Source organism: Perca flavescens, chromosome 22, assembly GCF_004354835.1.
Source record: "Perca flavescens isolate YP-PL-M2 chromosome 22, PFLA_1.0, whole genome shotgun sequence".
Taxonomy (NCBI): Eukaryota; Metazoa; Chordata; class Actinopteri; order Perciformes; family Percidae; genus Perca; species Perca flavescens.
Window position 1 is genome coordinate 19,205,388 of NC_041352.1, and position 23,431 is coordinate 19,228,818.

The 23,431-nt window shown below is 41.3% G+C and overlaps 1 protein-coding gene across 5 annotated transcripts in view; it reads right to left on the reverse strand.

The window, feature by feature from the left end:
- Positions 1-1,151: 1,151 nt before the first annotated feature.
- The window catches only part of dnajc13 (DnaJ heat shock protein family (Hsp40) member C13), a 33,552-nt gene continuing 11,272 nt past the window's right edge, over positions 1,152-23,431 (reverse strand). For 2 of the 5 annotated variants that reach the window (XM_028568835.1, XM_028568838.1), the window contains exons 5-57: positions 21,784-21,825; positions 21,487-21,687; positions 21,202-21,408; positions 20,553-20,648; positions 19,870-19,961; positions 19,487-19,653; positions 18,501-18,580; positions 18,231-18,400; positions 18,096-18,128; positions 17,296-17,395; positions 17,069-17,176; positions 16,771-16,926; positions 16,613-16,669; positions 16,371-16,492; positions 16,043-16,118; positions 15,762-15,857; positions 15,516-15,656; positions 14,227-14,244; positions 13,200-13,282; positions 12,692-12,845; positions 12,398-12,501; positions 12,136-12,295; positions 11,972-12,034; positions 11,773-11,874; positions 11,477-11,581; positions 11,043-11,245; positions 10,791-10,875; positions 10,492-10,646; positions 10,112-10,157; positions 9,845-9,999; positions 9,507-9,708; positions 9,274-9,389; positions 9,056-9,134; positions 8,830-8,965; positions 8,472-8,656; positions 7,972-8,046; positions 7,742-7,861; positions 6,919-7,314; positions 6,722-6,835; positions 6,521-6,637; positions 6,064-6,241; positions 5,857-5,948; positions 5,669-5,768; positions 5,454-5,528; positions 5,259-5,371; positions 4,988-5,157; positions 4,822-4,864; positions 4,566-4,739; positions 4,287-4,466; positions 3,676-3,816; positions 3,441-3,584; positions 3,251-3,350; positions 1,152-1,795 (exon numbers count right to left, since the gene is read on the reverse strand). In XM_028568835.1, coding sequence (XP_028424636.1) covers positions 1,698-1,795; positions 3,251-3,350; positions 3,441-3,584; positions 3,676-3,816; positions 4,287-4,466; positions 4,566-4,739; positions 4,822-4,864; positions 4,988-5,157; positions 5,259-5,371; positions 5,454-5,528; positions 5,669-5,768; positions 5,857-5,948; positions 6,064-6,241; positions 6,521-6,637; positions 6,722-6,835; positions 6,919-7,314; positions 7,742-7,861; positions 7,972-8,046; positions 8,472-8,656; positions 8,830-8,965; positions 9,056-9,134; positions 9,274-9,389; positions 9,507-9,708; positions 9,845-9,999; positions 10,112-10,157; positions 10,492-10,646; positions 10,791-10,875; positions 11,043-11,245; positions 11,477-11,581; positions 11,773-11,874; positions 11,972-12,034; positions 12,136-12,295; positions 12,398-12,501; positions 12,692-12,845; positions 13,200-13,282; positions 14,227-14,244; positions 15,516-15,656; positions 15,762-15,857; positions 16,043-16,118; positions 16,371-16,492; positions 16,613-16,669; positions 16,771-16,926; positions 17,069-17,176; positions 17,296-17,395; positions 18,096-18,128; positions 18,231-18,400; positions 18,501-18,580; positions 19,487-19,653; positions 19,870-19,961; positions 20,553-20,648; positions 21,202-21,408; positions 21,487-21,687; positions 21,784-21,825 — 6,525 coding nt within the window. In that variant the 3' untranslated portion in view covers positions 1,152-1,697. The remainder of the gene's footprint in view (positions 1,796-3,250; positions 3,351-3,440; positions 3,585-3,675; positions 3,817-4,286; positions 4,467-4,565; positions 4,740-4,821; positions 4,865-4,987; positions 5,158-5,258; positions 5,372-5,453; positions 5,529-5,668; positions 5,769-5,856; positions 5,949-6,063; positions 6,242-6,520; positions 6,638-6,721; positions 6,836-6,918; positions 7,315-7,741; positions 7,862-7,971; positions 8,047-8,471; positions 8,657-8,829; positions 8,966-9,055; positions 9,135-9,273; positions 9,390-9,506; positions 9,709-9,844; positions 10,000-10,111; positions 10,158-10,491; positions 10,647-10,790; positions 10,876-11,042; positions 11,246-11,476; positions 11,582-11,772; positions 11,875-11,971; positions 12,035-12,135; positions 12,296-12,397; positions 12,502-12,691; positions 12,846-13,199; positions 13,283-14,226; positions 14,245-15,515; positions 15,657-15,761; positions 15,858-16,042; positions 16,119-16,370; positions 16,493-16,612; positions 16,670-16,770; positions 16,927-17,068; positions 17,177-17,295; positions 17,396-18,095; positions 18,129-18,230; positions 18,401-18,500; positions 18,581-19,486; positions 19,654-19,869; positions 19,962-20,552; positions 20,649-21,201; positions 21,409-21,486; positions 21,688-21,783; positions 21,826-23,431) is intronic. The other 3 variants (XM_028568837.1, XM_028568836.1, XM_028568839.1) reach the window with 3 other exon arrangements.

The following is a 23,431-nucleotide window of genomic DNA, read 5'->3' on the forward strand; positions in this document are numbered from 1 at the left end:
TTTATTATTTTAAAATAACAATGCTATTTTCCTTCTAATCAACAGCTTTAGCCTAAATGTGAAGTGAATTATCCTACATTCTTGAGGGAATACCAAAATCCTAATCTATATGACCTACATAATAATAACACTAACATTTTCCTTTATTTACAAAGCCCTTTACCAAATTATATTCACAAATGTAATGTCAATTCAATATTCAGTTGGTAGTCCATATCCATCTAGACTATTTACAAAAATGAGAACTTTTTAATTTAATAATAATGTTGCAATGAAAAAATTCAGAGAATTATGTCTATTAGTTATGTATTGTCAGCCAACTTTCCTTAGCATAATATATACATACACAGTATAACAAAATATAAGTTTTAAGAGAACATGTCATGTAGTGGATACATTTCTAAACTAAAGCAATTGTTTAAAGGTCCCATGACATGGTACTCTTTGGATGCTTTTATATAGACCTTTGTGGTCCCCTAATACTGTATCTGAAGTCTCTTTCCTGAAATTCAGCCTTGGTGCAGAATTACAGCCACCAGCTCCTACATGCAGCCTATACATATAATTTCTGTTCCTGACTCCTTCTTTTCAAACACAAGCGAACAACAAACTGCTCATTCTGTTGAAAGCTGTTACTTCGACAAACAGAACAGTAAATACAAAAGAAGAACATTGTGGATTCCCTTTTATTCTTAAAATTTTATGTACAAGTGCGACTGATTTTTTTTTTAAAATGTACATTCAATATAGAAAGTTATATACGTAATATTACATTGAACATTTCACAAATTGCACTAGTCTTTCACATAGATTCATAATCAGAGTCAACATCATTTGTCATGTCTTAGCAGAAGCTCATTTCCGGTGGTTATTATTCACTTATAAATAATCTAGTGCTTTTTGCATTTGGGGGATAATTACTTTAAAAGCCTTCAAAGAGAGAGCAGAATGAACTATGAATTAAGATCAGAGGAATAAGAGGCTGGACATTTGGAGAGTGGATCTGTGTTAACTTTGAAAGACTGGATTGAACAGGACTTGACCAAACCAGACAAGAGGTCAGCATCACTCCCAGGGTTCAAGTGACATTTTCTTGTAGAGAAATAGGAAAAATAAATCATAAATATATCTTCTAATTTCCTAATTTAACATTTTCTCCTTTGTCGTATGAGAATCCATTATATTATGTAAGATAGGTCCTGTGCACAAATGTATCACAAACAAGGCCAAGAATCCTCTGTTCAGGATTTAGGTTAAGTGTAGCCAATCAGAATATGATAAAGAGGAATAAGGTAATAGAGAAGAGACGGTTAACCTTCAGTATAACACACCTCAGTCTTCCAATGTCATGAAAAAACAAAATCTAGAGTAAAAAATATATTCATACAAAATGTAACCTCTTCTGTGAGTCACTGGAAGAAACAAGAAAAGAAGCACAGAAACAAGACAAATGTGGTCATCCGTTAAAACAATTTCAAAGTGTTTATGAAGACTTGAGTGCCATTTGTAAGGGGAGAGGAGAGTGATAATGGAGAAGGTGTTGCAGAGATTTTGGTGACGGTCAAAGATGGCCCGCTCTCCTACGTCTTTTCTCCCTCTCCATCCCCTCGTCTGGGAGCTGAACAGTCCCTCTCTGAGCTGCGGCCGTGAAGCTGCAGGGCAGTCTGGGTGCCTGAGCGTGACTGTGAGAGTGTCCATCAGCCTTGGTCTCCAATGTCGTTGTCCACAGGGGGTGGGACGTTGGGCATTACCGGGGTGCCAGTTCCTGCTGTAAGGTAACCTGCTACTCCTGGACCTACAGGTGACCGGAAGATAGATACAATTCAGAACAGGTGTGACTGGGCAGGATAGCTGGAGCACTGGTGAGCTAGAATGATGTACTAAACTAAAAGACATCAACTACTGTATGGAGGAGTGATCACTACATTGACAGCAGTATTTTAACCCTTGTGCATCCCTTTAAAAAAGTTGCTCTGATGTCCTTGGGAGGTCAGAAATGTTTGCGCCAAAAAACTGCCATAAAGTGATATATTAATATTTTCCACTTTCACAGAGTTCAATCTTTTAACCAACTTCAGTCCTGACCATCCCTACCAAATATTTATTTTCAGAATGTTTACATACTGCCACTGTTGTGAAAAAAGCCCACAAAAATGTAATTATTTTCTATATGTATGTCTGGGGAATATCAATGACTTGCAACAACATGGATTTTGATGCACTGCATCTAACATTGCAGTGCTCCATAATACAGCAGCAATGCCCCTAGTGAAAACCAGGAAAATAGCATGTATTAGTCCCACAGGGCAACTATGAGAAAATGTCTCAATCTGGTGGAAAATAGTGAAAACTACAATTTTGAAGGCAGGGCTCTAGACTGAAAGCCTGATACAATAGAATGCATTATTTTATGTTGAAATGGCCATTGGATCCAAAACTGTGGTTTTAATGGGTTTCAATGAGAGCATTTTTGTCTTTAAGGGTCTGAGTGTCAGTATTTTGGCAACACGGTTTATTATAGACTTACGAGGTGAGGTTTATATAAATTTAAAAAAACAACCCTGCCAACATTTATGCCATATGCATTAACACAGCCAAAAATATCGAAAGAATTAAAAAAAAAAAAAGAAAAAAATGTCCTTAGTGATGCACAAGGGTATAAATGATTAACGTTCAAGGGCATTATTGTTAATTCTTGAAACTGGAGTGGGTAAGTAGATAAGTAGTTGGTGGATGGAGATGAAGATGGTATGACATTATGCTCAGCACTGTGAAGATGGAAAGGTGGGAATGGAAAATTAAGTGTGGGTCAAAGATGGAGGTAAAGAGGCAAGGAATGGCAGTAGGAGTGAGGTCAAAGTCTACCTGCATCAGAGCAAGAGAGAGGAGGGCTGTGAGGGCCCAGTTTAGGAGTCTAGAGCCCACCTCGCAGTGGGCTACTGGCAGCCAGGAGAGAAGGAGTGGATACCCCTGAGGAGGAAATGTGGAGGACAAAGAGGAAGGGAAGGGCAGAGCCAGGAAGTTATAGGACGTGGAGACAGAAAGGGTCTCTGGGTTTAAGCACAAGTGAGGAGTCAGCCACAAAGTGGTTTTTAGGATAAAGCAAAGCATAAAGATTAAACAACAGTTAAGAGAAAGGCACTCAAGACTTACCTTTTAAAACACTGATAGAACAATAATTGCTTGTTAAGAAAATGTCAGGTGTTGTGAGTATTTAATAGCAGGTTAAGTTAAAATAGAGATACTTTACCAGTCAGGTAGCCTGCGGTCTGAGACTCTGAGATGAAAAGATCATGTTTCTGGTCTTTGAAGGCACTCCACACTGAGGACTTCGCTAGAATCTCATTCACCTGCAAAGCAGCGATTGCCAATCAATTAACGGTACTAATCATTCAGTGGTTTTAATGGATAATCAGGCGGGTCATGTATTCCCATCATACCTGTTCTCCGTACTGCAGACTGCGAGTCATGGACTTGAGAGCCTTCACTATCTGGGCCTTGGTAGCTGAAGGGTTATCTAATGTCTCTAGGCCGATTCCTTCCAACAGCTTCAGAAGGTATGGGACCAGCTCCATTCTGAGAGCCTGTTCAGTTCATTAACAAAAGACATTATTATTCATTTGACTTAGTCATCAAACATGACTAATCAAATGAATAATAATGGTGACAGTTTACCTGGGCTACTAGTTCTGACTGCTCCTTCTGGAACATGCGGTTTAGAGCTTCACAAGCTAATCCGGCCATGTCTGCCCGAGCTTTCATCCCAGTCATGAGGGGGCCGATAGTCTCCAGAGAAGCCATGGAGCGTACACACAGCTACACAAAACAAGACAGCTTTGGTTAAGAATTGTGGTGCGTCATGGCGCAGAAAGGAGACAAATTGTTTGTTGGCAAATCTTAAAAAGCAGAGTGTGACTGCAAATATTCTGAATATATTAACTCTGGGCTCTTCGAGTGTGAATCCTTAAAGTGGCCCTCAGGGTTTTAGTATTGTACTTCCCTAACGTTTAGGGAATGAGAGAGAGAGAATTGATCAAAATTGATGTAGCAGAGTCTGAAATATATCTTAACTTGTAGTCCCCAGTATGGGTCAAGCTCCATATACACTGGGTCCTACAATTCCCATAATGCAGCATCTTTCCTCATCATTCCAACTGATCAACCAATTGATGTAGAGCCCCTTTAATGAATAAGAGGTGTAAAATGATGTGTACCGAGTCCTGAAAACTAAAAACAAATATATATATGTCTATATATTTGTTTATATATTGTGTTTGGTTCCTCGCCTCATTGTCCGATAGCACGTGGATGAGGCGGATGGAGCTCTTGGGCACAGCGTTGTTCTTGTGGTTGAGTGCTGCTAGGACGCGAGGCAGGTGACCCAGAGGAGGAACCTGGTCAGCCAGCTGGCTCTGTGTGCTGAACAGACATACTGCTGCCGTAGTAACCGTCTCTAGGGCCTCACCCTGCAGCAGATCACAGGATGAAGGGAAATGGTTAGTGTAAGAACGCTGAATAAGCGAAAATAGCAAATACTGTTTGCGTTTCTCAGTAAGGCAGCTCACATTGGGGTTGTTTTTCTCGTGCAGCTCAGTCAGGGTCTCCAGGAGGGACACCAGGAACTCTCGAGGCTTGCGAAGCACCCAGCCTGGCTGAGCAATAAAGATACGCAAGAAGACTCCACCAACTTCTAGCTCGCCCTGTCCTGCTCCATAAGCCACTGTGAAGTCCTCTGGCAACTGGGCACACAAACCAAGAATGTATTGCCACACTAAATCATACACACCTGTTTTATTTTAAGTAATATATTATTGCACTTACTTTCCAGTTCACATCAGGATTATCCTTCTGCTGTTTAAAGTGCCTGGAAAAATGTAAAGAATGATATTAAACAGTCAGGATGCGCTAATATTTCAAACATGTCACTCTCTTGACTACTAAGCTAGCTACTGGTTAAATAGGGCATTGAATTGGGCTTATGTCATACTCAAGCATCATCTCCCGGACAGTGGTGGACACTTTCTCCCTTGAGCTGTCATTCCAGATGAGCTCAGGGTTCTCATGTGTTCCCTCGAATATGTGCACTGCTGCCTCAGCGTTGTCTCGCATGGCATCCATGAACACACCAGGAAGGAAACGGATCAGCGTTAGACGCACCTGGCAGAGATGAGGATATATATAATGATACACGATAACGTGAGGATAGGAATTATTAATATATATTTTTCTGTTTTCTGTTTATATCTGTCCAGTCTGACCTTTGGCCCGACCAGCTTGTCTGAGGTCATCTTGGAGAAGAGCTCTGCAGTCTGTGTGCGAACTTGGGGATGCGTGCAGTTACAGAAGAGGTCTAGCAAGTAGATCAGAGCACCTGGGGAACAAACCGATTAACATGAACATCGCTCAGAATTTACATAAATATGCAAAAGAAAAAAAAAATTAATTCCACTGACCTTTGGCCATAGCCTCTTTGACTATCTTTGTGTTAGAAGCCAGTGCATACAAGGTTTCCAGCACCATTTGCCTGCCTTAATGATGGAAAAAAAAAAAAAAAAAAACATGTTTTAGTCAACAGATACATACAACACTTTAATAAGCATAAGAAAGGCTGCAAAGACCCCAAACTGTAAGCCAGTGAATTGTTTTCTGTTTTACAATCTCTTCTTACTGGAGGGGAGTGAGTGCAGCAGCAACAGAAGGTTGGACAACACCAGCGACTCGGCAATGTTGCTAACGCATTCTTGGTTTGACGTCACCGTATTTACAACCTGCAGAGGAAATCAATATGAGTAAAATGCCAAATCCATCGACATTGGAGAACCACAGTAACCAGATACCAGGACCAAGAACCTTTACCTCCAAAACCAGCTGCTGTACTCTGCCAGCTCCATGAACCCGCAACAAAGAGAAGAGCAGTTTGAAATGGCCGATGCACTCAGACTCCGAACCTAAAATCATACAGAGAGAACTGCTTAGAAAGGAAGCTCCAGCATTAACACATCTAAATAAAACAACAACAGGTTCTTCAGAAAGAGTTGAACTGGAGGAAGTGTCATATCTCACCGGGGTTGTTCTTGATGACATTGCGGAGAGCCTCTAAAGCCATCTCAGCGAAGCGGAGCCTCTCAGCATGTTGCTGGGACTCTACTTTGTTACTCTGACTCATGGCCAGCAGAGTGTGGAGGTACTGGGCCTGGGAGCCTACGTAGTCCAGAAGACTGGCTGCAAATGCTTTTGGGTACTAAAAACAGAGATGGTAACACATCAGAGTATTACAAAAGGTTAAAAGCCTATGTTTTACTGCAAATGAACCAAAAAGACTATTAAATGTGACAAAAATGCTACAAATAAAATGTTTTTTTAAAACTCAATGCTACTGTCAACAACCACAGTTATAATGATAAAGGCTGTTTCAAGATGCTATCTGTCATAATCTAATTCAGACTGATGAGAAAGGGCAAACAATATAAACAAATGTAATAAAGCAGTTAGAATAATACTATCTTGTTCTTCTACTCACCTCAAGAGGAAAAGCTGGTTGCTCATTGTAGACGCGGACAAAGATCTCCCCAACTATCAGCTCTTTGCTGTGATCACTGAACACAAACTCTGCACCAAAGCTTTTGTCATTTTCTCCCTATAAAGAGACCATCGAGAGGATGCATTAATAACTTAATTTTGTTTGTACTGGGACATTAGAGGATATACATATTGTTCATACCCTCTTGATGTTTCCCTCCTGCTGACCCTCCAGGAACTCCAGCAGCTCGGCTCGGGTTCCATTGTTCCAGATCAAGTACGGGTTCTCCGAGTTGCTATTCAGCAGCTTCAAGACCTAAATGCACAGCATGTCATGTGGAACTCAGCCAGGTGTTGGGGTTTCTTGTATGTAAAAGCTTGATATAACCCTCAACATACCTCAGATGGAGATCCTGTTCCCAGCTTCCTCGAGATGTATGGTGTCAGCATGGCTGCTAAGCTCTTGCGGATGGTGGGATTCTCTGGAGGTGTGCCCTCAATGCCGTTGGTCTCTGGAACAGGATTGTTACCGTCCGGGGTGTGTGGTGTCTGGGTGTAGCCTCCCAGACGGCTGAGAGCTAGCAGGCTGAGCTTGGCCAGGCTGTTTGCAACCTCCTGTTGGTTTGTGTCCTGGTTCGCCTGCACGCCGCTCTCCTCCAGAGTGTAGTCGTAGTTGAAGAGGTGGACCAGCAGGTGCCAGAGCACACCAGCGTGGTACAGATGGGTCTGTAGGAAGAAATCCACCGCGAAGGAGCTCACGCACTGCACTGCCAGGGCGGCAGTTTTTGGGAGGCCCTGAGAGGAGGCAAGGGAGAAACATCCAGAAGATGTCTTGTTGCAGTATAAAGCGAATATTATAGGTGCTACATTTAGCATTTAATAATGTCTAAATAATTAGCAAATAATGAGACCACAAACGAGCAAGATGTTTGCCAAGAGTAACGGCCTCAAGGAGCTTTTACATTTCAGTATGTATCATATTCAATCATTATTTTATGATATATAAATATTTAAATATGTTGTGCAAAAGATGCAACTGCATCTTTATTCTCATTGGTAAAGCAATTAGAGAAAATCACCTTAAGAAAGAAATAAGGCCTCTAAAATGCGAGAATACTGGCATATTTTACATAGAAAAATAGTACACATGGAAGATTTTCTTTGCAATTATAGACAGAGAACTCAGAAAAATAAATTATACCTGTGGTTGCAAGGTTCTTACCTTTCCATAGAACAAGATGTGACAGAGGTCCCTGATGATGGTGGGCAGTTCGATGATCTTTTCCCTGCATTCCTCAAACTGGGCTGCAACACTGTAGCACTTACAGATGTGCCCGCACACCTGTGGCACATTCAAATATTGAAAACGTGTTATAAAAATCATTACAAGCAGTACAGCACTCATCTCGAGAGAAGAAAGGTGACTACAGGTGAATTGAAGACTCATTTTACCTGTACAGCCATGTCACCAGGCTTGCTGGATGCGGTTAACACAGCAACACACCGAGAGAGAGCACCTAGCAACACCTGATTAAATACAGTAAACAGATGATCATTTATTGCAGTGGTACTCAAAGTTTTTCAATAATGTACCCCATTTGAAATATGTTTTTCATATAAGTAACCCCTAAACAGCACAAAACAATTTTGGTAGAAATAAAAAATGCCTAGCTTTAAAAAAAACAACACTTAAACTGAAACCTGAACACTTATATGCTACATTTTAAATGTTTACAATCACGAAATCCATTCATAAATAGTGTATAATTATTTAAGGACTAATATTCTTTAAAAAAGGAACATTAAAAATAATTTTACGTACCCCCTGCAGTACCCCTAGGGGTACGTATAACCCCATTTGAGAAACACTGATTTATTCAATCACAGTTCCCCCACACCAGTCCACTTGTAGGTGGACAGCTACTGTGTTTGATTTGTGACTGTGTGTATACCTCGATGCCGTTGTCGCGGCGCAGCTCCTCTGCATTAAGAGCCGAGCAGTTGACGGTGTGGAAGGCCAGTTCTGCAGCAGCCGGGAGGAGAGGGGAGGTTTTGGAGAATAGCAGCTCGTCTTCGGTTTCCATTGTGATTGTTTTGATGAGCATGGGGTAACCGGCGTATTTGTAAGGTTCCAGTTCTGTTTATAGACATATAAAAAAGGGAGGAGTAGCAGTATCAGTTCAACATCTCAATAACCAACACGTTCACTCTAATTCACTTTACTTAAGAAAACATGTGCCCTGAACTTGTTTCTTTCAAAATGTATAGGAAGAAAGGACAAAATTAAAGAAAGTTGATCCATCTGCATACCTTGTTTGTGTCGGTTGAACAGAATGCTCTGAGCCTTGAGGATAAGGATGATGTTTTCTGGGTCAGGGCCATCCAAGATACGGGCAGACTTTGTGCAAAGGAACTCATAGGCTTTGTTGACTTTCTCAAACATGTCCTGAAAGATACAAGTTTAAATGCAATATGTGGATCAAAGGTATGTATGCCCTTACATACATATCGTGTCAAAAATGACTGTACTACATACCCTGCCCTCAGGGTTCTTGTCTGGATGGTACTTCTGCGCCAGTCTGAAGTAAGCTTTCCTGATTTTACTCTCCTCATGCCTGAAGACAGAAAAGCCAATATTTCTTGAGTCCTACTATATAAATTATCTAACAACAACATCCATGATTATTGCTACTAAAGAGGAGTCTGGATACAAGACGAATAGTAACAACAGATAACATATCAAAGGCCACTCACTGCCCCTGTCCTTTCGGGAGGTTCAGGACTTCGTATGCATCATCGACAGACATAGAGGGAGGCTTTTTCTCCACCTCCCTCTTCCAGGCTTCAAGGGTGTCTTTTAGCAGCTTTACCTGTCGGGATAATGGTGGTGCATCAAAACGTTAATAGAGCCTTTCTTAGAAAACACAAGCAGGACATTGATAAGGAAATACAAGCTTGAATAAATAAGGAAAAACATAAAAACCTACAGCATCTCGAATGGGCCAGTTGGGGAAGCGGATGGTGTCACACAGATGTCTGAGGTAGTAGATGTTGCAGAAGAGCTCGTTGTCCAGCTGAGGGAAGCTGACCACGGGGATGGGGCAGTACTGGTAAAGGGCCCGCGTGTTGCTCTGCAGCCTGGGGCTGAAGTCAGCTATGTGGGCAGCTATCTTCTCGATCATCATGCGCCTGAAACAGAGAGTTAAAACACAAACTATTAAAATGTCTAGAAAACCAAAGGCTGACTTTTACTGCTACACTTCTAAATATCTCTACATTGCCTTTTAAAGCACACTAATTAGACATGATAGAGACTAACACGTACCTCATCTCACTGCTCCAAATGGCCTCAGGTGTGTCAAATTCTCCAAGGAATATCTCTGAGAAGCGCTCAGCCTCATAGTTCTCCAGATAACACACCATGGCCTCAGGCAGTACCGGCCCCAGAACACTACGCTGCACTATGTCCTGACCCTTAGACTGGGGAGGAGGCACAACAGACAAGTGTTATTTATTTTTAAAAAGGTGGTTTGATTCATAAAATACAATCTGTTGTAATTTGTATGGTACAAATCTGTATCAAAAACTTTACCTCCTCTGATTTGAAGGCTTGTTTCAGATGTGTGTACTTCAGGAACCTTAAGAAATCACAGGAATGTCTCAGAGCTCAATATCAACACTGCGTGTTATTAATGTGTGATGTTTTATTTCTAATTTTCTATTACATCCACATTAGGGTGGAAGCCTAGATCAAACTACTAAAAAACAAGCTGCTAGGCTAAAATGTCAATGGAATTATTATTATGTAGAACAAGGAAACACTTTTAGGTTTTAAGTCATTGTGGTGTTAATAATGAAAGTGTCAGTTCATGACAATAAAAATAAAAAATATCTCAAAAATGACTATTCTTTAAACCTTTTGGAGGATAACTTTAGAATGTTTGCACAATATGCGACTGTCTGTGATTTCACCTTGCTACAGGAAGCACGTTGGAGCCTGTGTACATCATGATGAAGAAGAAGATCCCAGTTAAATAGAGGCGCTGCAGGTTAGGGTTGTCCTGCATCACCAGGTACAGAACGTTAGCTACCTTTTCCACCAGGGTGGGGTCAAAGGTCAACAGCAGCTGGCGAGGGCAAAGAAAAACGATGGGAGAACATCAACATGTGATTTTATTTAATTCAGCAATTCACCAAAATGGATGTGACACCATTGTATAAACAAAACCAAAAAAAAAAAGAAAGAAATCAGACCAAGATTGAGCAGATACCTGGACAATGTGAGGGAGGCAAGCATTGTCACTAATCATCCTCTTGATCTTAGGTAAAGGACGGATAATGGCATTATCTTGGTCCCTGAGTAAAAAGTAAATAAACAGGTATAGTCATGGCCTAATGGTTTAATGTTCCAACCAAAAATCATCACACGTACGCCATTGCTTAATGGAATGATATTATGATACCATATAAAAGAGGAGGTATTTTCTGTAATACAACCACAGAAGTATTTCTGCTCTACCCACCTGCTGGGGTAGTAGGAGCACATGGTGATCAGCATGTTAAGGATTAGTGTAGCCAGGTCGGATTCGTTCATCACTGCCTGTCCAGTGGCCAGGAGGCACCATTTTAGCTGGGGGATGGCCTGCAGAGGGCGCCAGCCATCCATCCCCTGAGCCCAGCATCTTGTCTTCGCTGTCAGGACACCCGTGCTCCAAAAGTCCTGCATCTGGAGGAGGAAAACACACACAAAGATGAGTAATGTGGCTGCTGCAGAAGAAAGTAAGAAGCAACGATAAAGTGGAAAGAAGACAATAAAAATCAAGAAAATAACTTTTTGTTCGATTACATTTTGATACATTGTTCTTAGCAGGTATTAGATGTAACTCTATTTTCAAATTTATTTTACAGTGAAAATTGGGGAAGTCCCGGTGCTTGACAGTTTAAGAAGATCACATACCTCCTCAAAACTGAAAGGTCCTCTTCTTTCCTTGTCTGCGTTACCAAAGTACCACTCTTTCTCACTCTCCCTCTTCATGTCTGGTGATGCCTCCAGCACATTGCTCTGTGGAGATTAAAAGACCCTCTGTTTGACACTCTCCAGACAGATTAATTAGGATTTTCACACATGATTCAACATTAAATTAAATCTCATCTATGGTTTATAAACATCTAGTGTTGCGTGTAATTGATCAAATCAATAAAGATATTATTTTTTAACGTAACATACCTCAAAAGCTATAGCCATGTTTTTACCTGTAGGGGCACAGTAGCTCTGCTGGTATGCAGGTGGGCCATGGTGAGCAGATCCACCAATATACGCACTCCATTTGAGTCCATTACCTCCTTCACATTTTTCTGCAGTACAAAAAAAAAAAATTATTACTCAAGACAGAGAGAGACAGAAATGTGATTAACAAAAAGGCACGAGGCGCTGTTGCTTCTGATAGCTTACCTTGTTGAGAATGAGTTTGTTGAGGAAGAGGATGAGTCTGTCTCTTTCCAGTTTGTCTGTACACTGTAACCACAGGAGAGCATTTGGGATTTCAGGATGAATTAAAAAAAAACATAAAAAGCACTTCAACGATATTACTTCTTGCAGTAAGAATTTGTACTCACTCGGTCCAGCATGCCCACAATGTATTTAGTGTCTGTGAAGGGGCCAATTTCCTCGTAGCATTTCCCATAGACTATAGCAAGTGCCTGCAGGCACAGGCACTTCATTGTAACTTTTGGTGTAAGCAGAAAGCGATGGTAGAGTTCATTGAAGAACTCATATCTAAGAGGAAAGAGGAGCGAGAAGCATTAATCATCTTTTTTGGATTCAATACAGAACAATAATATTAGTGCAGGTGGTTGGGTTGTTGTGATGTAGTCTTACGATCTCTTGATGGCATTCGATTCGTCACTTTCATCCTCCTCAAGCAGCAGACGCAAGTAATAATCCCCAATCTTAATCTCATCTGAAAGGCACTCATATTTCACCTGCAAACAACAACAATATATACAGACATACAGATATAGACAAATTTAATGACCCTATATTTTTTGTGGGATTCAATTATCACAATAGTCTAGTCTGGCCCAAAACTCCATTGTATCACGAATATTGATGGTTCTAACCAAATGAGATCCAGACATCAGTGAGTGTAACATACTCCAGCTGAGCACAAACCTCAAACTCCTGGTGGTTCCAGGAGATGACGGTGGCACTGCCGAGCTCGCGGTCCACGCTAAAGGCGCGCATCTCCCCTTCCAGAGCGTCCCGCAGCTCCTCTCTCGTCCTCAGGTTCCAGATGAGGTTGGACCGTGCATGGTCGAGCTGGAATCTTAAAAAAAGAACAAAAAAGCAGTTTAGGAAAGCTAAAATATTACTGAGATTGTTCCATGACTTAAATCCCCTGTGTCTTACAATAAGTGCCCCTAAGACAGACAGATATGACGTAAAAAAAACAGATAATGCAGCAGCTCAAAAACTGATAACCAGCACAGTGATTTCATGGTAGGTGACAACTAATGGGTCTGAATTTAAGGCTCTTAAGTAAGACACAGAAGCAAATTCCCAAAAATTCTGGACTCTGCATTCGGAGTATTATAAAATCAGGATGAGCACCACAAATTTGCCAGACAATTGGGTCAACATAGCTAGATTATGGCTTAATCTCTATGGGGCCATGTTGTACCTGTAGTAGAAAAGCTCCCAGTTGACTTCAATCTTTATTCTCTGGCGTCTCTTTCTCAGGATGACAGGCTTTTGGTTTGGGTTCTGAAATCAAAGCAAAAACACTTTGAGGAACCGCTTCAAATCATTCTGAACCACATTAAATATTTGTCTTTTTAAAGCTTATGGCACAAAGACAGTTGTGAAGTTAAAATGGCAACAACATGAGCAATATTTTACACAAGGACCCCAGAAATGAAATGAATGGCACAGGTGTGAAGAAACATGTAACAAAAATGTTTTTAAGTATGGAGAAAGCCAGTTATTAGGACAATAGGACAAAAAACACAACACCCATAAAAACCAATGTCATCATCACACCAACATAGAAAACAATGTTATGAAACACAAACACCAAAGTGGGATCCAAAAAATTAGATGTGTTCTGTAATTCTTGCTGGGCGATGATTATGATCACTATTTTGTTGCTTCTCAAGAGGATGCTGCTACTCAACCATAACAACCTTAATTTGCGTATTCACTTGCAAGGTAAACATTTTTTGTCTTTGGTGCCATAAACAATACAGAAAATCCCTGCATAGTTAAAAATGGTGGGAGCGATGTAAAATAAAGTTCCAGAGGCTTTGAAGGCTGCTTGGCAAAGGTCCTCCCGTTTATGGTAATTATACTCGTCTCTAAACTAAATGTGGTCATTATTTACTGATGACAAAACACTACAGGTACATGTCCTCTATTGACAAAACACTACAGATACAAGTTCTCTATTGACAGCAGGACAGGAAAATATGTGTGCAAATTTTGGCTTTTATTGTCTACTGTATAATGTAATATCAACTTCTTCTTTTCTTGCATCTATTTGAAGACACGTGGCAATCCCGTGTAGATAATAGATCATCGCCTGGCTAAATAAAAAATAAAAAATAAAAACCACACCCAATATGTCACATGAAGATGGAAAAATGGGTTTGGTCGAGAGAAAAGATGGAAAGAAAAAAAGAGCATGGATCCCATTGGTCAGGCCTACTTACCAGGTTATTTCTGTCCTGCTGCATTGTTTGACAGCAGAGAAACCACACAAGACAAGGGAAGGGAAGGGTGGGGCAGATACAACACAGAGAGATTATTGTTCCTCGGGTCAAACAGAGATGAATCGGGGAAAAAAGGATCACAGGTCACAAGACTACGTTATACTAAGAGATTGACATACACACCTAAATGTAACAGTACATCCTTTGAATTTATTAGCTGACAATCCACTAGATTAATCTATTTTCCAAGATTACTTGCCAACAACAGATATACATGAAGTGTGATTAGGGAATGGTTAGTGAAAGCAAGCCAATCAAAATATGAAGTTGATCAGCCATTTTGAGTCATTCAAAACAAAAGTGTAGAAAAGAAAAAGGAAGCCGGGTGACATTCAGATAAAGTAAGTTTAGAGGTTTTAGCATTGCTTGGAAGTAGATTTGAGATCAAGTTTGTAGAAATGTCAAAGAGCAGAGAGTAGAGGCTCAAGGTTTTATTTAACAGTTTAGAGGACACCCCCAACCTCATCCCACCCACAGACTTTCTATAAGAATAACCTGCAAGATGGTGGATCGCATTGATTACCTGCAAGCTTTTGTTCTGTTACAGATATTAGTTTTCTTATCAAGAAACAAGTATGGACCAACGAATAATGAGACCTTCTCCATCCTCTCTTTCCAACCTGTAGAATGACATGCCCACTGATGTCGTCACGGTTCACACTTCAGGTCAAGGAAAACCTGATCTTTTTGTTTCCAGGCAAACAAACAAACCAATGTATTTTTGGTCTAAAAGGCTCTGAATGGTTCAACATTAGGAATGTGAACAGGAACCAGTTTCATGTTGGTGGAAGAGGGGTAAGAGAGGTATTATTTAATAGAAAGGTGACCTTTGAATTCAAATAACACTTTGGTCACACTCAAACATGCCTGTACCGGAAACGTTTGTCTTAGCTAAAGAAATAAAATGTCTGTTAAACACGTATGAAAATGTGCACAAGCATTTTGAACAGCAAGATAGGCAAGGTGCAGAAAAATCTAACGTTTTTGTATCTTGACCCAAACAACATCAGAGCTGGCACCACTCTGCATGCAAAATAACAGCAGCAGCTGAAAAGTGTGCATTTGAGTTTGCCTCTGGATTCTGCAGTACTGTTCAGCATCAGCAGGAAGAGCAACAGCTGGAGACACCTGAGCAGACAGTCAGCAGCAGTAACAGCAGTAGCTTGTCTGATAGATAACAGGGAAATCAGCCCCTCAGCATCTTTTTTGCAAAGGAAATATATCCTCACCTCCTTTTGGGCTATGCCCATTTTATCCCTCCAGTGCATCAACACTACATCAGCCTTCTCCTTGGCAAACTTCTCCACCTCTTTGGCTGCTTTGCCAGCTATACGCTGCCATTCCGGCACCTTGTTTCGATTTAGCTGGTCCTGTGGGAAACAAATATAAAACAATTATAGATGGCAGATACTTTCTTGTTGAGCCGTTTGTTCACTCTGCAAAAATGTACAGATGTGATGCGTTTCTCTAGATACCGTGGCGATTTTCAAGTTGTCACGGATGTGCATTCTGTCCATATCTTTCTCCGGGACTGGGTCAGGACTGTCCAGGTAAGCCAGCAGGCCGGTTGGCTGAGAGCGTACAAGACATAGTGAAAGGGGTTAAGACTTTAACTGTTCCTTAGCTGCCAGAGAAAAGCCTTGGCTTACATCCTGCAGTACTTTGTCTGTATCACATTATACTAATAGCTTCTGCCAACAGTATTGGACAGGCATAATATATTTTTAAGTCTGAAAAGGTCTCTTTGTAGCCTTACCAGTATCCTTTTCAGAAGGTTCATGGCAACAGGGTTTTCTGCCGTCCAAAGTCCCACCAGGTGACGACTTAGCTGCCTGAGAAAGAAAAAAGATCTCACGTAAGTAGCTGAGCCATTTTGTTATTTGTTTGTTAGAGAACACATTTTCTGTTTATCTACTGTAGCAACTGAAGCTTTGTCTACCGTTCCATGCAACGAGAGTTTCTCTGATTAACAGTATTAGTGAAATTTGAAACCGTAAATAAGAAAGAATTAAACGGCAGCTGGAACCAACAAGTCCAGAAGACAGAATCATTGTGTGTCAGTTGTGGATTTATTGAGGTTGGACCTGTTGGTAAGCATCCGCTGGTCAGCGCTGATGGTGAACAAAGAAGTGTGCAGATGCCTCGGAAGAGCCCCTTCACTCAAGGCCAGGTCCTGCATCTTGGTGGCTATTTCCTTGTCTCCTTCCTAAATTTTAAACAAACACATGTTGGTTATCGTCATAAAGCATAAACACTATCTTTAGTGTTCCAATCCAATCATAAAATTATTGATAATGTAAACCACCTAACCTACAAAAAGGCTTACCTCAATAATGGCCTTCATCACCAGGCCTGCTCCCTTCACTATTGCCATAGAAGGATGCTGGAGATGAAAACAACATCATTCAGCACACGAGCATCTACTAATTTTTCATAATACTATCATAATTAGGGCGGAAAGGTTATTTCACACAAGTCAACTACCTGGAAGAGTTTGAACAAGGTGCGACCATCAGAGGCAACCATCTCAAGCAGCATGTCAAACTGCTGCCCTTCTGTGGTTTCACTGTAGGGGGCGCACAGGGCAAACGTTAAGAAGTCTAGTAAGGAGCTGATCACCAAAGCTCCTGTTCCATGGTCCTGAAAACAAAAGAAAAGACGAGAATGAGAGCTAAGAATTGACATGAGTTTTTTTTTTGAAACTATACGACAACTTCTGTTTAACAACTTCTGAATTTCCAAATTCTGCATCCAGCTTGCAGACAATAAAACAAAAATGTACCACATTAGTGATGAATTTTTCAAGGAGGTTTTCCAGGAACTTCTTGGAGGACAGCAGAGAGGCCTTGTTCAGCTGCTCCTGCCTCAGGTCATAGTCATCGTGCATTGGCTGCAGAGAAACACGAAAGAGAAGGTCTCAGCCAAACCGCAGGATAAAAGACAAATGTGATAAATGGTTGATATATATGTATCGTTTAGTTGATGTCTAGATGTTTAGGTGATACTTACACACATAAGGGCACAGAGCATGTCTACAGCAGCATGTGTCACGCTGTTGTTGTTCCTTTTTAAAGCTTTTACCGTTTTTACTCCCAACTTCTCCCTGAACCTAGAACACACAAACATACATTTACAGATTTAGCACCACCACTAAAACGACCGTTGAGGATCATAAACAGAATATAAAAGCATACAAATATTGTATTGTTTAAAAGAGGTCTGGGGTTGGATACACAAAGAATTCATTGCCTCAGAAGTGACTTGTTGTTTCGATTTGTCATAAAGTGTCACATCTACTGAACTACTAAGTGTAACACTATTAAAGAGGTTTTCCTTAAAGCAAAAATAAACCATTTATGTATTTATAGTGATCTTGGGGTTGTAGGGAAACACCAAGCTACTCTAGCAATGAATCTTTCAGGAAAACCAATTGTCATTTGCTTTACAGGAACAAATAAGCAGTAAATACAGTTCCTCTCATACATCTCAGTGACCCAGAAAGACTACAGGGTTCTTCAATATTGCGATGTACGGATATTTAAAAAGGATAGAATGGGCAAGCAGATACTGGGAGAGAGATGGAGTATGAGATGTCGAGACAGAGGAAGGTCAAGACAAATCGAGGCAGACAGCTCGACCGAACACAGTGAAGTGACATAACCTCGCTTCTGAACTGTCTGTCTAAAAGCCTGAGATGAAAGCAGAACAAAAGATAAAAGAGTAGAAGGCTGATCAACAGACAGCTAAGAAAGGGATAAGAAACAGAGACAGGCAAAAGGGCAGACTGAGATGTATGGATTCATATTTACGTTGCATCTGTGACTCCAGACACTTGACCAGACCTTGGAATGACAGAGCATGCCTGTTACCAGCAGCTCAACAAAAAGTACACTTTAAAGAAATAAAAGCATGAAGGTACAGTGTGATAACTGCTGCATTCTTACTTAGGCAGCTGGGTGAAAGCCTGGAAGCCAGCCTTGGAGGCCACCAAGCGTCGAATGGCCTGGAAATGGCTCTCCAGCTCAGTGTTAAGAGCCGGCAGCTCGGCCTCCTGGGATAAAAGAGCCAGGATGGCGTTGTTGATGAGCTTCTCTTTGTTCTCAGAGAAAAGACCCTGAAGAGAAAAGAGAAAGAAACATTAAGACGGGGAAACTAGGGTGGATCTAGCTAAGGCCAAAGGATAGACATCAATCATATTTATTGAACACACTCACATCTTGGGTTACTGCATGCAGCACTCCACTGTAGGATATGTTGGCGTTGAATCTGAACACTGCATCTGCAAAGTTTCCATCTGCGAAAAAGGGAGGAGGGATGGAACAATTAAACAAAAATACTAGACCACCTCAAAGAGACTAAAACACTGTACTTAAGCACAACATAGCCCCAGTTTGTGCCTCATGTACGATCGTTTCATTCAAGTCATAGAACTAAGCATCCAATTTTACAAATATGAGGCCAACATTTATTTTTATTTTTTTTTTTAAACCCACCCAACCTAAATCTGGCTACAGTGGCAAGGATGCTGGAAGCTCTGCTGCTAATGGGAGGGAAGCTAGTCCATCTCTCCTGCTTAAAATAACACATTCATATGTTGCTTGTGTTTTACAAAAACTTGAGAAACAGACAGAATATTTATCTACTCAGATGGTTAAGAAGAGTCTTTTGTGGATTCTGGAAATACCTTCAGAACAGCAGTTGTTAGACAATCTTCTGGGTTTTTCAAAGGTCAGTTATATTTATTTTTAGCTCTGTGACTCAAATGTAATGGTAATATATGAGAGGCACAAACTGGGGCTAGGCCCATTGGTGCTTTGATGTACATGCTTAGATTATCATGCTAACATTCTAACAATTACCATGCTAACATGAGGTAGCAGCAGGTATTACATCGTTTGCTAATTAGCACTACAAACAAAGTACAATTGAAGATTCATTCTCTGGGGTCCATGCATGTCTGTACAGAATTTAATGTCAGTCCCATCCATAGTTTATAGCCATAGCATAGAAATATTTTATTCTGGACCAACCGAGCGACCTTGCAATCCCAGAGCCATGCTGCTAGCAAGGCTAAAAAAAAAAAAAAACTGTATTGAAGTGGATACTACTTTAAAAACTTTCTAAACCAACTTTAACATATGCTATAAAGAAATCTGATTCAAGTTCATGTATTTTAATGAGATAAAGGCCTTTGACTCACTAGGAGGTGCTGCCAGGAATTTGAGATGCAAACTCTCCACCTCTTCATCCACGGGCATGCTCAGTAGGCCCCATCTTTGCCCTCGCTGCGTGGGGGCCATCTTGACACACACGTCCCTGTTGCCTGATGCGCGGACTCCATCAAGTAGGCTGGCTAACAGGGAGTCCCTGCAGATGCAAATACAAACAGACTCCGCTAAATGCATTACGAATGATCGGTGTTATGGAGGACGAACAGTGAGCGCACAAGCTATGCAGCAGACACATGCACACAAGCAAATTACTCATTGTGTAAATGAAATCAACAGTACAGAAAGAAATGTAATAAACCCACAGGGCCTGCAGTGTCACTACATACATAAAGACAGATGTATGTCTGTGTACCTTTCTGTGGAGGAAAACTTTCGGATCTGACCTCTGATGAATTCGACTGTAAACACCTGAGGGTTGTCTATGTCACAGATGAGAGCAAATACCTGAAGGGAGATGAGACAGAGGACAAGAGTGAGCAAAAAGGAGGGAGGGACGGGGAAGGGAGAGTTTACTCATATCAAAAAGACTTTCATCCAAGCTATTAACTTGCAGTGATGCAGTTCATACATAATACAACAAAGACAGGCAGTTTGATTAAAGGTCCCATGACATGCTGCTTTTTGGATGCCTTAGTGGTCCCCTAATACTGTATCTGAAGTCTATTTCCCGAAATACAGCCTTGGTGCAGAATTACAGCCACCAGAGCCAGTCTTACAATGAGCTTTTCCTTAGGATGTGCCATTTCTCTGTCTGTAGCTCAGATGGGCCGATTCCAGATCGGCCCATCTGAGCTTTCATTTTCTCAAAGGCAGAGCAGGATACCCAGGGCTCGGTTTACACCTATCACCATTTCAAGCCACTGGGGGACCATAGGCAGGCTGGGGGTACTCCTATTAATGTTAAAAAACCTCATAAATTGAAATTTTGTCTTTTAACATGTATCTTCACAGGAGTACCACTAGACATAACAAAATGGTTTTGAGTGTGAATGTTTCAGCCTGAAATTTATATAACCTGGCGGTTGAAGTGCATACCTCTCCGAAGGGTTTGATGGTGACTATGTTGTACGAAGCTGGGTCTCTCTCTACTAGACAAGTCTCTGTCAGGGCTAGTATACGCTTAACAGGCTCCTAGGGAAAGACAAAGTAATAATGCTTACAAAATTGATAGAACATGTAGAAAGAAATAATAAATACAACTTGAGAGCAGAAGTAGGCAATGAAACAGTGTATACTTTTAGATTTCATTGCTAATGACTGCAAATATGACGTCAAGTCAGTAATTACCATCTAATTCATCAAAATACTGGGCATCACAAAGCATCAATTGACAACCATAAGACACATGCATATTATATTAGCAGTAAAGCATTGCTTTACTAATTCACTCCAGAGTATGGTGCAAAGCTCAAACTGTAGCAACACATTTAATATATACAATACAATAATAGTTTAGATGATTGAAGAGTGTTAAGGGTGTGCTAATAACATTTAATGAAGTTGTCTGAGTGTTCAAAAATAGGGTCTCATATCAAACAAGCAAATTAAACTGCTGCCGTTTTTTTCAAGTAGACCAAAGTCCCTTAACAGTCTGTTAAGGGAGTCCTGGTGGGTCCCTGGACCTTACTTTGAGAACCCCTACCAAACAGCACGGAAAGGAAAAGGAGAAGCAAAGTGTTCTAACCGGGTGTCGTGGGGTGATCTTCTGGACCACAAACTCAGCCAGTGAAGTGATGCTGTCGTCTGAGCTGTACTTCCCCAACCTGTCTGTCACAAAATCCTCGAAGGTCAACGTCTCCTTCCTCAGTCGTAGCATGATACCGATGAAGTTCCCAGCATGCTCAATGGCGCAGCGGATGATGTCATCCCGGTGCTCCGAGGCAAACAGATGCTGAGAGAAAGAGGCAAAAGGAAACGTTAAGACAACATCTCACACACACACACACCCACACAATTAATGCATACATACCAGCCTGCTGAAGCCCCCATAAAGGATGCAGAATCCTCCCTGGTAATCAGAGACCTCGACGAAGCCCTCCACATTACGATAGTCGTATGAACACACCACCCGGTTGGTTTGAGGGTCGATCTGGTCGATGCCGCCCGGCGTCACCTCTAAACTCACTGGCTTCCGTGCGTCACTCCAGTGGTGCTTGTAGCAGTTGTAACGCTTTAAGGGTTCAGCACAGACATTCATTTTGAGGTTACCACAGTTAGAAACATACGCTGAAATGGATAATCTTTCTTTATACATCTCAGTACTTACCCTGCCAGTTATTTTTCCCTCTGAAAATTCTGTTCTGAATCTCTGTGAATAAGAAAAATAAGGAAATTATATTTTTAAATTTAGTGCCAACATACACATCTAGCTGTTAAATCATTCCTGTGTAACACTTGCACTAAGCAGAATTACGGGGCATTCACAACAAAAAGAAAAGCGATGGGTGGTGCGGCGGGAGGAGTGTCAATACATGGGCCCATTTATATGAGGTCCTGTTGTGTTCTTTAACCCCCCAACAAAGCACAAATAGACTTTATATTTCACAATCACTGTTTTCCGTCAGATCGTTTATAGATTTTGACTTTACCAACCACACTTAAAAGGCGGCTTTATTTCACAGGAGAGAGAGATAGTAAAGAGACCAGCGAGACAAAGCGAGAGCTTTGTTGTTGCAGGAAACATTCAGCTATTACACAAACTCCAGGGCAGTTTGTCAGTACACGATCCGTTCCACCTGCACAATCCGTTCTGCGCATGCGCAAGATGTTTACGCATGCGCAGATGATAATACTGTTTTACGACCTGCCCGATCTGTTCCACGCTAGCCTACACCCAAGCTAACGTTAGTTTAGCTAACAGCTAATTCGGCTAACCGCAAGCCGACAAATAACGCATGCACAGAACGGACTGTGCAGGCAGAACGGACAGCTAGATTCAGTCTAAAATAACGTTAAGTCAAACATAATGGGAAAAGCAGGCTACAGCAAAATTAAGACTTTACAGTAACAAAAAAGACAAGTATTGAGTGATTGTATTTTAAATGAGCACAAGTAAAGTAGAACTGACGTAACAGCTGTTATATATGTTAACGTTTGTTTTGAAGTTTTATTTTGAGGGTCTTTTAAAGTTTACATGCTGTCTCAGCTAGCGGTTAGCCGAATTAGCTGTTAGCTAAACTAATGTTAGCTTAACTGTGGAGGATGACGGACGGCAGACCGCTACAATCACCTAGCGGTCCGCCCAAATTAGCTATTAGCTAAACTAACGTTAGCTTCCCGGTGGAGGCTAGTGTGGGAACAGATCGGGTAGTGTCGTAAATCCTCGTACCACAGCGCATGCGCGAACATCTTGCGCATGCGCAGAACGGATTGTGCAGGTGGAACGGCTCGGGTACTGACACAGTTCAGTGCTTGTGGTTTGTTTTTTTACACTCGTAGTGTTTTAAAACTTTGTGGCAACAATAAAGGCAGTGATGTTTCCTGTTAACTGAACGGGTTTCTCACACCGCCTCAAACCATAGCTCAAAACACACCAGTCGTGTGGCCGGGTTAGCTCATTTGGACGTATGTGTATGTCATTCACTGTTTGGATGTATGTGTACGTCCTCATTTTTAAACGAGCTACCCAGGGATGTACAAAGAATTTCAGCCTGGCTGACAATAAAGTTGTATCGTAGTTGGTAGAGCAGGCGCACATATATAGAGGTGTATGCCTCGACGCAGAAAGTCCAGGGTTCAAGTCCAACCTGTGACGATTTCCTGCATGTCACCTCCCCCTCTCTCTCCCCTTTCATATCTAGCTGTTCTTTCCATTAAAGGCTGAAATAAACACAAACACACCGGTCGCCAGTTACATAACTGGCCACTGCAGCGTGACGCGGGGTTGCGTTTCTCCAAAAGTTGAGTCAACTGTT